At 36.3% G+C, this 18,089-nt stretch overlaps 1 protein-coding gene across 1 annotated transcript; it reads right to left on the bottom strand.

Annotated features, from left to right (window-relative positions):
• Positions 1–1,004: 1,004 nt before the first annotated feature.
• LOC145643544 (uncharacterized) lies at positions 1,005–8,287 on the bottom strand. Its single transcript, XM_081695074.1, is given in 6 exon segments — positions 1,005–1,114; positions 1,317–1,481; positions 5,381–5,515; positions 5,628–5,987; positions 6,071–6,418; positions 8,158–8,287. Coding segments are annotated over 6 exon segments (1,248 nt in total).
• Between the last annotated feature and the right edge of the window lie 9,802 nt (positions 8,288–18,089).

Below are 18,089 nucleotides of genomic sequence, written 5' to 3'. Positions count from 1 at the left end.
ATAAACAATGAAAGCTATTCTAATGAAAGCTAATAAAAAAAAATATATTTTCACAGATATTAAAAAACAACTGTGCAGATTCTTTAACTTCTTTTCTACACTACATTCAGTGGTAAATTAAAGTGGGAAAAATAATGTGTTGCATACTATTAGTGTTACTAACACTATCTTCCCTAGCTAAAATATTCAATGTAATTCTTTGAACACATACGCATGGACCTTATTCAGTGAAATATCAGTGATGTAATAAAAGAACACTAGATATGAATGTAAATCTATTTGAAAACATTTCTAAGGCTATCCGAACTCTTCACTGGCTTCTGTACTTGGACCTGAGCTGGAATAATGTTTTGTTAAGGTTTATTATTAGGCAAAATGGGTGTGCCAGTATCAAACTTGTCAGATGGTTGTGGATATAAGGGGTTTTTATTTACAGCACCATTATCATTAATTTCGTTGTTGAGTATACAACAATGGCCAATGCGACAAAAATCCTTTGTGTATAGCCACACTCGGTCTCCTGACTGATATTCTGGGACCACCTTTCTGGGACGGTCCATCTTCTCCTTGTTTTTCTGAAAAACCTGCTCCACATGTGTTGCTTATTCTCCTCCCATACCTTCTCATTGTATCTCATCCACTCGTCCACAGCAGAGACATCTTTGCCAGTCATAGTGCAGGGGGACTGATAATGGAGGATTCACTCAAAGGGAGTAAGACTGGTGGCCGAGCTAGTAAGTGAATTCTGTACCATTTCTGCCCATATAAGATATTTGGACCAGTTCTTAAGGTGCTTGAAACAATAAATCCTTAGGCATTTGCCCAGCTCCCGAGTCATTCTTTCACATTGTCTGTTTGACTGAGGGAAATAGCCTGATGTTAGACTCATGACCACTTCCAGGTGTTCAAAAAATACAGACCACACCTGTGATGTAACTGGGGGCCTCTGTATGACAAAATATGTTGCGGAATACCTAAGGTCCGGAACACATGGTTAAAGAGGGCTACAACTGTTTGATGGCAGTGTGGATGAAAGATTCAGGCAGGTCTGTGATAAAATCAATCTCTATGTGCATCCAGGGGCATTCTGGTACTAGGAGGTGCATAAGATTCCCTGCGAAGATTTAAGGGTTTTATATTGAGAGCATATGGAGCATGAAGAAATGTATCTATGAACAGTGATGTATCTATTAGACAGTGATTCCCACCAATAATGGTTAGACAACAATTGTATTTGCAGGTCTTCCCTGTGTGTCCAGTTGTCAGAGATGAGTGTGCCCAGATTAACAGCTTCTCAACGTGGAAATGGAACTTACCCTCCGGACAATCAGATGGGATATCTGTAAAAGTTATTTGCTCTTTGATCTCATCAATCTCCCATCTTATTGATGCCATCTTTACCTGTGCTGGAAGGATGGTGTCTGGTGTATCTGGTTCCTCCTCTCCCTCCTCCAGAGCATCAGTCTTAGTATTGCGGGAACCTCAATGGTAAGTAATTTAAAAATTGAAGCATGAAAAAAAAAGGGACAAATGGGCCTGATGGGAATTGAGGTGCTTGGCCGTGTACATGTACTCAAGGTTCTTATGTTTAGTGATAACTAAGAAATTGTGGCTGGCTCCCTCAAGCCAAAGTCTTCACTCCTCCAGAGCTAGTTTCACAGCTAAGAGTTATTTCTCCCCAATGCCATAGTTATGCTCTGCCAGTGTGAGTCTGTGGGAATAAAAAGCCACAGGGTGTAACTTGGAGTTCTCAGCTCTGTGAGATAGTACTGCCCCTACACCAAAGTTAGAGGTGTCTAATTCTATGAAAAAGGGGCAGAGGATGTTTTAGAACAGTTGGTGTAGTAAACACTTTCTTAAGCTTGTTGAAGGCCTGTTCAGTCTCAGGAGTCCAACACAGCTTAATGGAACCCCCTTTAAGAAATGCTGCAAGAGGAGCTGACACACTACTAAACTTCCTAATGAAATGACTATAGAAGTTAGCAAAACCTGGGAAACTCTTTAAGGAGGCAGGTTATAAGTAAATAAAATAATTGGAGAGAGAAGTCAACATGCACTGAGCAAACAGAACTAAAGGAAAACAAAATATTAGTTTTCTTTATTCGTAAACACACAGAATAGGAAGTAAAGAAACTAAACTAAATTAGGAAGTCATCATGCATTTTACCCTTATGGAATCAAGTCAAGATCCACTTAACTTCCTTCAAGTGGTCTAAATGCTACAGAAAGAAGAGAAAGAAGAACATTAAACATTTCCAAATGACCCTTTAAATATAGTCAGCAGCTTGCTGGAGCAGAAAATATATGAATAGACCCAGTAATAATTTCTTCTCATATCTTCTCCCTCGAGATTAGTAGTTAAAATCAAGCCTCAAACAGATTTTTGTCAGTTTGAACCCCCATCAGTAACTTTAAATCTGAAATGAGTAGTTTTAGTTTAGCCAACCTTAGTTTTATTCATAGCTATGTCAGGGCAGTGGTAGCTCAGTGGTTAAGGTACTTGATTAATGCTACACTGCAACTGTTGGGCTTTTGAGCAAGACCCTTAACCCTCATTGCTCAAGTTGTATTCAATCATAATAATATGTTGCTTTGGATAAAAGCATCAGCTAATTTGAAATGTTATGGATTCTGTAGCCCTGAGACAAGTGTGCTATAGTATAGCACCTGTCTTACAATGTTAATAACTAGTTTTATTCATTAATCAATAAACTTCATATTTATTCATTAAGTTAATCATCGTGGCAAGTATACTTGAAGAAATATACTTGCCTCACTGCACAAACTATTAACTAATTCAGAAATGAGAATGATATAACATAAACTTTCAGTAATAAACCAGTAATAGTTGATAGATGTTTCCCTATATTTAGGATTGTGCCCCCTTTGAATAATTCATAAACATACTTATTTTTGTTAGCTATACATGTCTGTAGGGCAGTTCTTGTTTTTGGGAAAAAAAAAAGAAAAGTGAAGACAGATTGTAAGAATCACATGTGTATATACTGTGGCCAACACAAAAAAAAATCAGCTAAAATTGTACTCAGAAAGACTGAAGATGATGATAAAGGTGACCTTACGATAAAAATATGTAAGTATGAAAGTAAATGTTAAGTTACTTGCCCCTGAAATACAAACACAGGCAAAAGATTGAAATGGAGTGAACACACAAGCAAAGAGCACTTTGTGATGTGTTTTTCTTAACAAATGTCATCCACTACCAATACACTACCAATACTTGCCTTATGGAGTTGCCTGCCTTGTTTTTTTTTTAATATGTTCACATATCTCAGATCCCTGTTTCCTTAATTAACATAATTTATGAGATTAGTTCACATTAAAATGCAGAAACATACATAAACAAAACTAAACCAACTATAAGTATTATTATTGGTAGTGGTATTATTATGTTAGATGTATAGCACCTTTCACATACCCGAGGTTTCTTTACAATATGAAAGAAAGAAACACAAAAGAAAAAGTAATGAAGTCAAATTATATGTGCTGTAAACTGGCTATGATAGGCATGATGATTGGGGGAAAAACACTTTTTCTAAATTGTAGCGATTTACATGGGAAAGGCAGATGAAACCCAATTATTTCAATTACTTTCTTACTATTACTTATTGTCTATTAATGCTGAAGTTGATTTACTTGTGAAAGTTAAGCATATTAAAATATTAATTTAATATATATGAAGATAGGACTGACAAATATCAATTTTTTATTTCTCTAGGGGGTCAGGTATTGTATATATTGCCCAAACACACAGATGAATTTCACTGAAGGACCTATATTGATTTGCAGTGATTTTCCTTCAAAGTTAACAGTCACTGTTCTGTGTTTCCCACTACCCCACCCCTTCCACAAACTTATCCAATGCCCTGGGCATTGCCTCTTGCCAGATGTGTTTCGGACACATCAACACTCATCGAAACAAGACTAGGTCTTCTAGAAAACTGGAATAGCTTTCATTGTTTATTTTTTTCTCATTACTTATTTCACTCTTTATTGTTTATATTGTTGCTATTGTGGTGTCCGTTGTCTACCCGCTTTGAGTCTTGGCTCCTCTCAAGGTTTCTTCCTGGTGCTCTATGGTGTTTTTCCTTGCCACTGTCACCTTCGGCTTGCTCACTGGGGGCTTGGTCTTGGACATCTGTAAAGCTGCTTTATGACAACAGCTGTTGTGAAAAGCACTATATAAATAAATTAGAATTTTTTTTTCCTCAATGCAAGGTTAAGATCTTCATTTTACAATTAATGTCATTCCCATGCTCAGTTTAAACCACTAACAGAGGAGTATATGGTTTTTGAGAACGTGTCTCTTCGTGTCTCTTGCCGCTTGAATTTCCTTGCAGGGAAATGTATTGCAGCATAGCTCAACTCTTCTCTTTCCACACTCTAAAGAAGAAACAGTTTTGCACTGAAAATTCTGGATACCATTTTTAGCTCACTATTAATGTATACATATTTATACCAGCATTTTAGCTTTTGAATGTTCTACTTTTTTATATTTTTAAAATACATACATTTTTTATCTTAAAATATTTTTGCATTTAATTTAATTGTAATACAATCAAATCTAAAACAACTCATTGTTTACTTTTCATAGTTTGATTCTGTCATGGTACAGCCCCTTCCCCCTCAAACATCTCCATGTGTGTGTGTGTGTGTGTGTGTGTGTGTCTGTATTGCTACACCCGCTCATGTCGTTCACTTTGTTGTGCGTAATTGTCATGCATGTATATAAATCTCATGTCTTATCGTTGAGGTTGTCAATGTTTGACCTAAGTAGTGTGTATGTGTGTGTTGAGTCGTGAATGTTATATGTAAATTGAATTGTATGTTTTTGTTCAACGTGCCTCGTCCGCACATCCTGTTTAACCCTCCAACATTAGAGATTTTCATTGACGGTATCAATATCATACCTCATTCATGGGAGAAATGGAAGGAACAGATGGAGTATGATATTGCTCAGGTTCACCTACATGTTGGATGTAAAATTAGAACATCCTGCAATGACTACTTATTACTTGCAGTCAGAACTGAAAATGTTACCATATTTAATATTAGCATTAGTCTGTACAATTATTAAGTAGTAGTACAATATCATAAATGTCAGTTTAAAAACTTTGTTAGTATATGATTGTGTGTTCATTCTGTAGAACAAATGTGAATTAAATGTTAACAAATCCTAACCGTATTGCAATTATTGGGTTTTTAAGATGAATAGGGTGTTTAACAGTTTAGGGAATCAGTCTTTCTCCTAGGTTATGGTCAAATATAGTTTTTTTTTATTCATATACATACATGCATTTAATACTCAGTGGGAGACTTGCTGCAGATATGTGGGCAGGTTTAAGAAAAAGAAGGCACTTACCAGCCACTTGCTGCTTTATGGTCATATTCCTTGTCTTTATCCTCATGCACAAGAGGGCAGAAAATATAAATAGGCAGAACGCATTGGATGCTGCCAAGACAATAATTTGAATGAGTTCTGACTTCTGAGAGGGATCTAAAATTCACAGATTGCTCTGCATCAGTGATATGCTGTTATACGGAAAAGAAACAAAGCACATTTTATGCATTTGGTCAAATGCTGACACTGGGTTCATGTTTCTGCTCACCAGCAAATTCAAGCTTACTCCCATTCCCAAACCATATCTCCCCACACATGGCCACAGCACAGTAGTAAGTTCCAGCATCAGAGAGGCTGACACAGGTTTGTGTGGGAGATCCAACCTCAGAACTCTTCTTACACTGATCACTGCTGTCTCCATGAGTATAAATGATTCCTGGATAAGATTCTCCTGAGCCATGTCTGAACCAGTAGACACTGTGTTCTCCTGCACAGTTCTCAGTGAGGACTGTACACTGCAGAGTCACAGAGTCTCCTGGGTGAACTGTCTCTTTCCATTTCAGATTGTTGTCTGTCTGGTCAAGTAATACAAGTCCACTGATATAATGGTGGAGCTTTGAATTAGGTCCTGGGGGTAGAGATTGGATAAAGTTAACCAAAAGCATTAAAATTCAAATACCAGATGTTTTTTTAAAACTTAAGATTACTAACCTTCATATTTGAGAAACACACCATTACTGAAAACTACAAGGTTATAGTCCCTTACAGCACAAGAATAGATTCCAGTATCTGCTTGCTTTAAATCTGAAATCGTTAAAGTATATTGAGTTTCGCTCTTGTTTACTTTGAATCTTCTATCATGTGTAAAGTCTCCATGAAACACAGGAAGAGAGCCAGCATAAAGAGTACTGATACATGTTGGTGCTTCTCCGAGAGACTGCCTGAAACAGAAGTAGTTTTAATGATATTTTCAGATTATACAGTTTAAAGTTATAGTACCACCTGACACAAATGTCTTCAGTGTTTCAGTTTGAATTACAGTGATACCTGTGGCAATGTCTGAGAGAAAAACACAGTATGAGTCACAGTAAGAATAATGTCTTTTGAATGTTGTCCAGGTGTTATTTTTTCATAAATGGGAAAATACACCTTACAGCAGTTGTTTAATTTAATGAATGAATTAATTGCATTTATTAATAGAAAATCACCTACCTGCTCTTAGGGAAAGCATAAAAGTTAGGATATGTATAACCAGTTTAAGCATATCTGAATATCCCTTTTTTACAGAATAACCCTGTACCCACTATATACTGATGGCAAGAAAAGTGAGAGTCAGACCTTGCAGGTTGAGGTGGCTTTTTATTGGTCATTTGGTTGATGTCGGCTAAGTCTCATTGGCTGTTTTTATGTCAATGAAAAATGCTTTCCCTATTGACTTGCATGTTTTCCCTCTTTGTTTCAGTTGACCACAATTCATAATATATCTTATATAGTACAGCAAACTGCAGACATTACAAAGGCACTTACAGGTTCTGTCATCATTATTAATAAAGTTTCTAATAAAATTGTCATTTTATTAAAACATCACCAGGGGGACATATATGAGGGGGACAGATGCTTATAGCTCCACCTTAGCTTTAGACACACTGTTCTGACCAGCTTTCTCATCCACCTACAGTTATTCTGAAGTCACCAGACAGCCTCCAAAGTGCTGACTTCCCTGAGCATGTTCAGCTCCTTTGTTTAGGACCAGTGGTGAGCACATGCAGAGAAGCACATGCAGACTTCTTGAGCAGTGGCTTCCACAAAATAAACACACCTGATTTCACTCATCTCTACACAGTGCCAGGCCTATATACCTGTTCTCCTGGGAATGTAATTGTAATTGGAATGTAATGTGATTCTAATTCTCTTCTCTCTCCCAGTCCATACAGTATCTCATGATAACAATATGCACAGGCTGCTGAATGCACTGTGACTGCTTCAGAGATTTTCCTGGAGGCCATGCATTTCTTCCTCCTTTATAATTTCTAGAACAGTTGCAGATAATGAAAAGAGCATGAATGGGATCTATATTTTTGCCATGACTTCCACATAACTACTCATGCAGCATGAAACAGGACCTCCATTATAGTGGATGAACCATTACATTCCTGCCACAGACTTTTGTTGTGTTCCCTTTGGGAGGCAGCTTTCTGGTTTTCAAGCAGAACCTGTGTACTCCTGAGGTGATGGCTGTCCCGTTAAGAATGCAAAAGAAGAAAGCTGCCTTTTAAGACTTTTAAGACTAAATCATCAGGCTGCTCAAAAAACTGCTGTCCCTCAGCTACTGATGTACAAGTAGTACAGTCCAACTACTGGCACGACCCGTTTTACTTCACGCAAACACTCAAGGACTGTTTATGCCACATGTTTTATTCTTTTTGTTATGCTGCTGCTTATGATGATCTGCCTCTCTCAGGCTTCTCTTCTTACAGCAACCACTGTACATGTATTGTACCATTTGATACTGGGCTGCACTGCCATGTCTAATAGTTTTGTTTTTTGTTTTTTTGTACTGTGTTACACATTACAGGTATGTTGTCAGTTGCCCCAAGACTTGTAGAATGTGCTCTTTAAATGAATATGGAGATGTTATTTCTACAATCATGGCCCTCCACTCTAACTTCAGAAGACTTTGCTGCCTTCTTTGTGGATCTTTTTAACAGGACCTTTTTCTCATGTCTTCATTTGCCACCACCATTTTTACATCCTCCTGTTCTTAGGCCTCTACTCTACAAATGAAGTCCTACACCTACTGATATACAGCAGTCCAACTACCTGCTCACTGGACCCCATCGCATCCACATTGCTCCAGAGGATGTGGATCTCCCAGAGCCTTCTCTTCATCAGTCTCAATATAAACATCTCCATCAGGTCATGTACCATCAATTTCATGGATTCTCCTAACATTACCATGCTGATGATACCCCAGTAATCCTGTCCTATTCACCTTATGACATGCAGGTTTCAACTGCATCTTGGCATGTTTGACCTGTATCATAGATGGCATCACCTGAATCTGAGTCTCAGCAAGACCCAGCTGCTATACATTGCCAGAGCAAATGCTCCTTGCTAGTATTTTGCCATATCTTTTGAGAAATTCTTGATCACTCCATCCGAGAGTGCAAGCATGTTATTCAGTCATGAGTCAATTGTAACTTGAGACTGACAGCTGGTCATCCATAGTTACACCAAGGTTTCTTGCATTCTCAGACAGAGTGATCAAAGAATTCTCAAAAGAGATGTCAACATCCCAGCAAGCACCAATTGCTCTGGGGATGTTTAGCACCTTGTTCTTGCTGAGATTTAGCTGCATGTTTCTATTCAACATTCACAGAACTTGCCTCTTCTCTCCAAGGAGGCCCTCCATATGTTATTCATTCTCTTGTCATCTCCAGAGAGAGAGAGAGAGAGAGAGAGAGAGAGTCCATTCAAATATTTTATGTAGAGATCTTTACAACATGCATTGTCACAAAGAGCTTTACAAATGTATGGGTCCAAATCCCAAATGAGCAAGCCAATGGTGACAGTGGCAAGAAAAAACGTCCTGTGTGGAATTAAGGGAAAGAAGGACAAAGACTCAAGTGGGAACCATTCCTCATTGGGTGACCCAGCTAATACAGTCCATGCTTTACTACATTATGTTTAATCCAAGTAGCCACTTTGCTATAAATGTGGGATCCTCAGTTACTCCAGTGGGTCAAGGGTGGGCAAGCAGTTTCTGCATCTACTGGAGTAGATTGGCTGGCTGGGTGGATATGGCAACATCAGATCATCTGTTGGTGGCACTGGGACATTTTTTGACATCATGTTAAATGCTTTGTCACTGATGAGCAGGGGTAGTCCAGTGTTGACATCATCTTTGAAGTAACATGCAAATAAAATAGAAATATATAGTTAGATCTGTAAATATGAAACAATGTATGAACAGTCCACATAAAGTACATGTGCCAATGATCAGCATGCAACTGTGGCAGCATAACTAAATGGGAGGGTCAGAAGTTAACCACAGTCCTGAGGCCTCATTGAGACATTGCATTCCACCCAACATCATCATAAACCCAAATGAATGCATGAAGTAGCTGTCTGACAGTGTCAACATCTCAAATTACCTGAAAACTCCATGACCGGGAGCCCTAAGCCTTTAACCTAGATTTTAAAATGGGAAGTGTCTGAATCCCAATTTAAAGCTTGGGGGAGAGGAGAACATGGAGTTCTGTCATAAGAAAAGCATTCAGATTCTGGGGTTCCAACAAGCAAGGTCAAGCATAATGTGTCTGATTGCAAACCTTCATATTGTATGTTTTAAATTAATGCACAATTCCTGATTTTTATGCTCTGACATTTTTGCCTTCACCAATGGTTTGTCTTTCATGCAATATGTTGCTGCTATTCCAGTCATTTTCTTTTTCTCTTGACATGTCATAGTCACTCAGGTCTGTTCTGCTAAACTTATACTCACTTATGTTTGTAAATGACATATATCTGTTGTCGGTTTGAACTGGAGTCTTGTGAGTAGAGCATAATGAGAGCTGTGGGGAAAGTGCTATGATCTTGTCTGGAGTGAGGAGTAGCTTTTTGGAAAATTGAAGTATAGGTGTTATCTCTCATACCACCATCACTCAGCCACATGTTCATAATGCAATTTCTCATTTTACACTCAGTTAACAGTTATATGCTAACATATTGAATATCATTAGACAGTCAAGATGCAGTGTAAACCAAATCTTTGAATGTATTCATTTTCTATTCATAAGTTTGCTATGGAATGGATAGTGTTGGGAAATGTACTTTAAGATGTATTTAGCTAAGCTAAAGTTTAGACCTGCCTACAAAAAATGTAGTTGCGATTACATTATAGATATTCTTCAAAAATATATAAATTAACTAAAATCTATATGGTAAAAATAGTTTAATTACAGTTATGACTGCCACCACTTCTGCTAAATACTTATACCAATCAAAAACAAGCTGTCTGACAAACAGTTTGGGCAGATTATTGGCTACTAAGGTCCATGAGTAATTTCCAACTGAAGCAATTGTATACTGTGATAGAGTGAGTTCATTAAAAAAGGAGTGTTCATGCATCACTATTGCTGAACATGCTTAAATAGCTTCACTACCTACTTGTAGCCAACACTATGACCAAACTATTGGAGCTGACATGGAGCTGGTTACCTCTCATTTGAGAAGGGAGAGGGTGAGAAATGAGAAATAGACATCATGGCATGGAGTGATTATGTAACTGTTTAAGTGAGGAGTTGCTGTTTCACTCCACTCTCATAATCCTGTGTTAGCAGACTTCTGCATGTGAAATATTTGTGGCTGAAGCAGGGGAACCAACCATGAGTTCTGCCAGCAGACTTAAGTGACTCTACTTCCACCTGCATTGTGACTGCAGCTTAAGCACCACGTTATTTTCAGGTATTTGCAGATCCAGTCTGAGATGGTTTTGTCATGCTTATTTCTACACATCGAGAGCACTAGAAAGATCTACAATAACATTCAAATTGACACAACTTCACAAGCGGAAATGTTTCTTGATGGAACAGATGAAAGACTTACTGCAAACTCTACAACAAATTTCGGTGCACATCAATGTACATTTTAATGTATAGGTACAGGTCATTATTGATTACTCTAATCTCATGCATGTCATATCTGAGAAGTATACTCTCATGCATTCCTCTGCCATTCAGGCAGTCAAATATCTGATTACCATTCAGACAGTCACATGACCCATCATGTCACATGCCCCATTACTGCAAATGGTACTATGAGTCAAATGTTATGAGTCATATGTTAATGTAAAAGAGACCACAGATGTGAAACTAACTAATGTGCAAAATAATTATATATGATAGAATAGAACAAAATCCTAATGGTGCTTTGACCATTGTGGCTGGACCGAATATTTTGAAATTTTAAATTTTTATTCTCTAGGCCTTACAATAAAATTGTAAAAAATAAAATAAAATAAAAATCTTGTAGGCTTGCTCATCTGACAAACATATTTAAATATTTAGTTTCTGCTTGGCCAAAACAGGTTCCAAAAACAGTTGATGTGTTGGAGCAAAGAAAATAAGAAAGGGTGCAAATGGTTTCCACCACAGGAGTTCACAACTGCAATGCACTAGTATATACTGAATGCACTACTACATACTGAATCTGATATATGATGGTCTTTGCCTTGGCAAAGGCAAAGGATTTCATTGCAATAAACAACAGTGATGCATGAAATAGACTTGTGAGAATAAACTTTTATATAGGTATTCTAAATTGACCCTAAATTGGCCTATTCCCAGGTAAGAACCTGGTTTAGAGTAGCAAAGTCAAAATGGCTAATGAGATACGTAACATGTACAGAGCCCAGCAGTTCAGTTCAGCATGTGCATGCTTTTGGTACCTGCATTTTGTCCCTCTGAAAGAATTTCTGGAAACTTTTAACCACAGATGTGTGTAAGACACAGCTGGCCCGCCTGCTGTTTGTTTCCATTCAATTTTTAGAGCAACAGGGTGACCGCAGATTAAGATGTGCAGCTCAAGCTCAGCATCCGTGCCAAAAATAGGCCAGAACACATCACCACTAAACAGTGATCATCAGTAACCCTGGGGCAGGTGCATATGTGAAAACCCATACATGTTTTTTTCAATACTGAATGTATAAAAATATTCAGATGCAATATATAATTTGTACAATTTGTAAGAAGATTTGCCAGAGATATTGCTTTTGCTATAGTACCTGTAGTCCCTGAGGGCAGCTTTTTGTTTACAGCCTGCATTGCAGTTGATATGAGACCTCATTGCTGATCTGCACAAAGTCCTTTCAATGCACACACAGTTATCAAAGATCAATTAAAATTGGATGCTTTACCACAGCTATGTCGATATAGTCATTGAAAGAGTATATTAATACAAAACTGAAAGTTGTATAATTTCTCTGATTACAAAAACCACAAACTGCACATAGTTTAAAAGGATTTAAAAGTTTTTTGTTTTGTTTTTTTTATTTATCAGTGTTGACCTCATTTGACAGTAATGCATCACTTTTACATCCATCAAGCTCAAACATCATTTGTGTCATTTTATTCTTATTGAACTTTGTTTTTCCAGCTCTCAGCAGCAGGGGGAGATAGATAATCAGTATCTAGGCAAACAAACATTTATGCTACAGAAGATTATCAGTTATGCCACCTGCTGACCTCTTGACCCTACACTTCTTCTTTCTTAAGTTGTTTTAACAAATGCCTATTTTTGAATAACAAACTATTTGGATATACCATTGCCTATGTGTGATTCTTCTTTAAAAGAACAAACTGCTGCTGAAACAGTGAAAAGTACATATTTTACAGCAACTGTTTATATTAACAGCAAACTTTACAATGAAACCTGACTACTGCAAATTGTTAAACTCATTCAAGTTATTAAAATCATATCTTAGCTCAGCCAAAACAAAATCACAGCTCTCTTTGATGACAGAAATATGTAAATCTACTTTTTCTTAGTAGGCCATTAATCCTGGAAAAATCCAACTGTCATGTATACTGTAAATAGATCTCTCAAGTAGAATATTCATTGTCTTGCCAGTAGTTTCTCAGTGGCATGAACCAAGTACATGCGGCACAGCCAGCTTCTACAGTAGTCTGTTTCAATAGTATTTATAAAACCGCATGTCTATGTTAAGGGTGGCAATACACTTTGACTAATGACAGCTATGAACACCTAACTTCTACTTATCTCCCTTATGTTTCAGGGCAACCATGGTATTATTCTGTTTTTACATATTTTCTGTCTGATTACAGTGGTCCTCAGTGATACTCACTCATTCCAGTATACTCACATGTTATTATAGTATGGAAAAGTGGTACTAAGGAAATTTGATCTCCTTAATATTGACAGACTATTGCTGGACACTTAAGAGGGATGATCCTGAGGCAAAAGCCATCCATTGTTCATTTCAGAAGTGTAAAAACAGCCTTATGTGTTATAATGAAATAGATACATGTTATAATACTTTTTTTTTATAGAGAATCATTTATAAACATTCTGTTTTTAGAATGTTTCTACCATGCATGGTTTTTAGGTTTTATGATATATATATTTCTATACAGTTTGAAAAAAAAGGTCAAATTGTGTTGCAATTTTTGTGTTGAGTTTTTTTAAATGTGTGTGCCTGCTAAAAGCAAGCATGCAAATATCCTGCATAACAAATGTAAACTTTACTTCACAAAGAGTGTTTCTTCATTTCTTTCCATCTATGGAAGCTTAATAAATATTGCATTTAGTTTGCATTTAGCCTTTGTTTTGTTGCATTTACCCTTTGTCATATTTATTTCTTATAAGGCTTAACAGATGAGATCAGTCAGCAGTAAACAAGATAAGTTTTTTTGTTTCTGTTTATGGAAAAAGGTCTAGGGTCTCTGGTGGGAACTGTGTTCTTGTGGTTTTACTGTCGTGTGTGTAAAAAGAAAGGCCGATAGTCAAACTACGACACATACACACACCCACACACTCATACTGGGCTTCTAAGTTTTGAGTACGCTCTTGATACACGAAACATGTGAATTGTTTAATGATGACTAAGATAACTTTTTTTTTTCTAAGAGTAAAAATATTTATTTGCAATTCTGTTTTATAACAGAATTAAAAATATGTATTTTACATGGGATGAACACATAAATCAGTCAATTTAAGAGTGTTTTATGTTGATGACAATAATAATAAAAAAAAACCCTAAGGAGCACAATTCTAATAAATTTGTGTCCTCATAAAAAATGTATTACTGAACTTTTCATTTTGCTTTCATAGATTGGAAAACTTTTGTGTGACATAATTTGTTACAATTTAGAAGAATTTAGTAGAATTTAGTGAGAATTGTCATATTGATGCATTTTATTAGAGACAGTTCTTAAAATCTTATCCTTGGCACAAAACAAATATAAATATAATTTCATTATAGTCCAAATCTATAGTAGGCCTATGCTTTAAATTGTCCCCCTGTGTGAAGTGCTATACAAATAAATTCACCTTGACTTGTCTTGCCTCTGTATACCAAATTAGGATAACTCAAGTTTAAATATATAAATATGTGTTTATTTCCTTGTTTTAATGCTTTGTGAGAGGTTCTCTGCAGATCCTATACCAGAGAGATGTTTACCTCTGAGGGTTATCTCTCCTGTCTTTCCATTACAGTTCACACTTACTCACAGTTCACAGTCGAGTTAACTCAAGATACATATGTGACTGGAATAAGTCCAAACAGGAAGCATATGTACCAGTTCACCACTTAAAGACTGTGTATTAAAACACTCTGTGGACTGACAAACTTATTGGAATTCACCTAAGCTTTCCCTAAAGTTAATAAACGCTTTTAAAATTTCAGCTTAATAGATTTTTCACTGTGGATTTATTTTGTGTGTGTGGTGCTCAGCTACCCTATTTTGGTGTTTAAGCCTATATCAGTCAAGCCTGCCCTCCCACAACTTGACTACTCTTCTCTTTTCAATATGTGTACAAAAATATATATTTTTTAAATGTGATATAAATGGATTAAAAGGTCATAAAGATGTGAAATAATGATATAGTTTGTCATAATGACAGATGCTAAAGTAATATTTAGCATTAATATTTTAGGTACAAAGATGTGTGAAGATTCTAAACAAATAAAATATTTGAAAGCCAACTTTAAAAAAATAAGCTACCAAAACAGTCTTGAGTATGGATAAACTCTAAATGCAAAACAAAAAGCATCATGCTTCTCCTTTTAGTTCTTTTGATTTAGTTGGAGTAAACAAGTCATTGTATTTTATATTTCAGTGGTTGTGGAAAGAGAAGCAAAGTGCACTTTGTGCTGCAGCACGGGGTGTGAAAAAAGTCAGGCCTGGTCAATTTTGTGGGTGGAAACACTCAAACCAAGGGGCCCTCTCATGCAAACCTGCATGTCTAGCCATACAAATGCACATCAGCAGCCTGAGCCTTTGCTCTATATGTGCAATTACACGTAACATTTTAGCTGGATGAATTAAACAGTGGAGAGATTATTATGATGATGACACTAATAAGAATAATAATAAATGTTGAGAAAGTACACAAGTCATCTACTGATGTGTATGTGGAGATATCAATCAAAAGAACTAACTAAAAAAGTAGCCATAGTATTTATAATTCCTGTTGATTGTACAAAAGTAAAACGCACAAAAATACTTGCTTTTAAATGTCCTTTATTATTACAATAAAAGTATTGTGTATTCTATTATTATTGTATTATTCTATTTAGAAGACCTTAAGAATAAATTATTTTTCCCATTTAATTATTTAAACAATGTCTCATATAAAGCCAAGAGTGGAGCAGTGTCCACAGGCAATACAACCTTAGATCTGTTTGACATTTTTCTGACCCTAAACCTGTTGATGTATGGTTATATAAAGCTTTTTAGCTTCAACATGAGAGCAACAGGTTGATTTTATTGGCCAACTAAAAGATGCACTGGGCTGTTAGTGGTTCAATTTAAAATTTCAGATATTTTAGGTTATCCAGTCTCCCTCACTTTAAAGTAATGAGGATGGATCCATGCAGCAGAAAGTTGTAGATGTAAAAGCAAAAAAATATACTTGTATAGTAAAATGAAAGCAATTCTCTTCAAATGTGAATACTATTCACTTTTAAAGTAAGACAGTTAAAAACATATTTAATTATGCTAATGTATTTTAGTATGGTGACAAATATAATTAAAAAAAAATTTAATCCCAAACAATCAAATAAAGTTACTTTCACTAAAATAATAATATTGATAATAATGCCTGTTTTTATCAAATCTGTCAAAAAAAAATCAGCATTTAAAAATAATGTAGTTATTTACTGATGACTGGTTAATGGTAAACACCTCCAATAAATCTACCGGTCCGCTGTTGTTCAGCTCAGCGGTTCTTGCTGTACAATGAATAGCTTCTTCCTGTCCATCATTCAATAGGAAGTGATGGGCCACTTTCTGACACCTCCTTTTCAGTTTTTTTCCACTTACACCAGCTACTTATAGGGGCATTTGCTGCTGTCATTTGAACAGGAGCTTGTGGTTTGTCTAAACACAACCTCCGCCTCTATCTAATTGATCTTGAAAATAAAAATACTTAGTCCGACAAACAGAATATATATATATATATATATATATATATATATATATATATATATATATATATATATATATATATAATCTGACAAAAGGGAAATGTTAAATAGTCTAAATACTCTTTATACATAAAACTTAAAATATACTATTAATAATTTTAAAATAATCTTTAAAATGACAATTGTAGTCACTGAGAAATACACTCCCCCATGCTTTGTTTCTGCAAATAGAGATTTTGCAAGTTATGGTGAATTAAATGAGAAAATAATTTGTAGTTTTATTTTCTATCCATGGCATAGAAGTGTCAAGGGGTTTTTGTTTGTTTGTGTTTTTAAGCACATACCTTACAGGTGTTATCCTGCAAATGCAGCAGGAACAAAAAGCCAGCCTGGAGAAATGGAGCATAGAAAAATACCATAAAATCAAACAACTCCATTTGCATTATTATAGCATGTGGCAGAAAATGATCCTGCATTGTTAACGTGTTGTTGAAATCATGTGCATGTTCAGTGAACTTTAGATAGTATTCAGGAGTCACTCTTTTACAGGAGTAGGTTACAAATGCCTCAGTCTCATTCTTCCTGTCCCTCACTCTGCAGGAAACCACAGCTACATTCTGTCACTGAGTTTTCAGTTATGCCACTCTCCCTGCCAAATTGTGTAGTCATGTGCTGCTGTCATTTGACCCAGGAGCTCGTAGCTTGTGGTAAAAGTACACAAGGCTTCAGGTCTTATCTGATTATCTGTCTCCCACAGAAAGGCCTTCAAATGCTTTCAGAACTTTATAACGCAGTGTGCACATGTTTGTTTGCTTGCTTGTTTGTTTGTTCATGTTTGTAAAGAAAATATCTTATATAGAGTTCTCAGTAGATTTGTTCTCAAAGGATTTACTGTCTCTCCAAAAAGAGGGGGATAGTTTGTGGTCTTCAAAAGACATAATGAAAATAAAATACGTTAAAAAAACTGAACCAGAGATTTCATTTAGTTTCAGATTTCATGCTCAGTCTGAATTCAGGAGCATATCATAACCTTTGGTTCACCGCAGTCAGCAAATTAAGTTGATCTTACCCATCTCTCAATTTAAACAATAACAGTATCCTGGCAGGAGAAAGAAAAAAAAGCCAGCATGACAGTTTGGGTGTCTGCCAGACCACCTCAAATAATGCAATGAATGGGGATGGCTCTTCTACTTTTTCAGATATCCTAGTGAAGGTCTCAAAGATGATTTCCCAGAATGCGTAGGACATGAAAATTGCTAGAATGTGTAAGACATTTTTAAAACATGTGCAGCAGAGAGGCTAGACCTGCCTGCATTGTTCACATGTGGAGTCTATGATGGCATTAGAAAGTCTGACTTTAGACCAGTGCAGATGGTATAGAATTTTTAAATTGCCTAGAAGTCTGTTTCTCTTTAGAAGAAATTGCGGTCTTTGATACTCATAAATCTCATCTGTTTGGGTGAGCCCACAACTCCTGTCCTCTCTTCATTACCACCAAGCACTCCCCTCACTCGCTACCTATGTTGTTTATGCCCAAGTCCCCGCTCACCTTCACAGGAGTGT

This window comes from Electrophorus electricus, chromosome 13 (genome assembly GCF_041902795.1).
Source record: "Electrophorus electricus isolate QZ-2024a chromosome 13, ASM4190279v1, whole genome shotgun sequence".
NCBI classification, from domain to species: Eukaryota; Metazoa; Chordata; class Actinopteri; order Gymnotiformes; family Gymnotidae; genus Electrophorus; species Electrophorus electricus.
The sequence above is the reverse complement of the archived record's forward strand: the minus strand, read 5'-3'. Positions and strand labels throughout refer to the sequence as shown.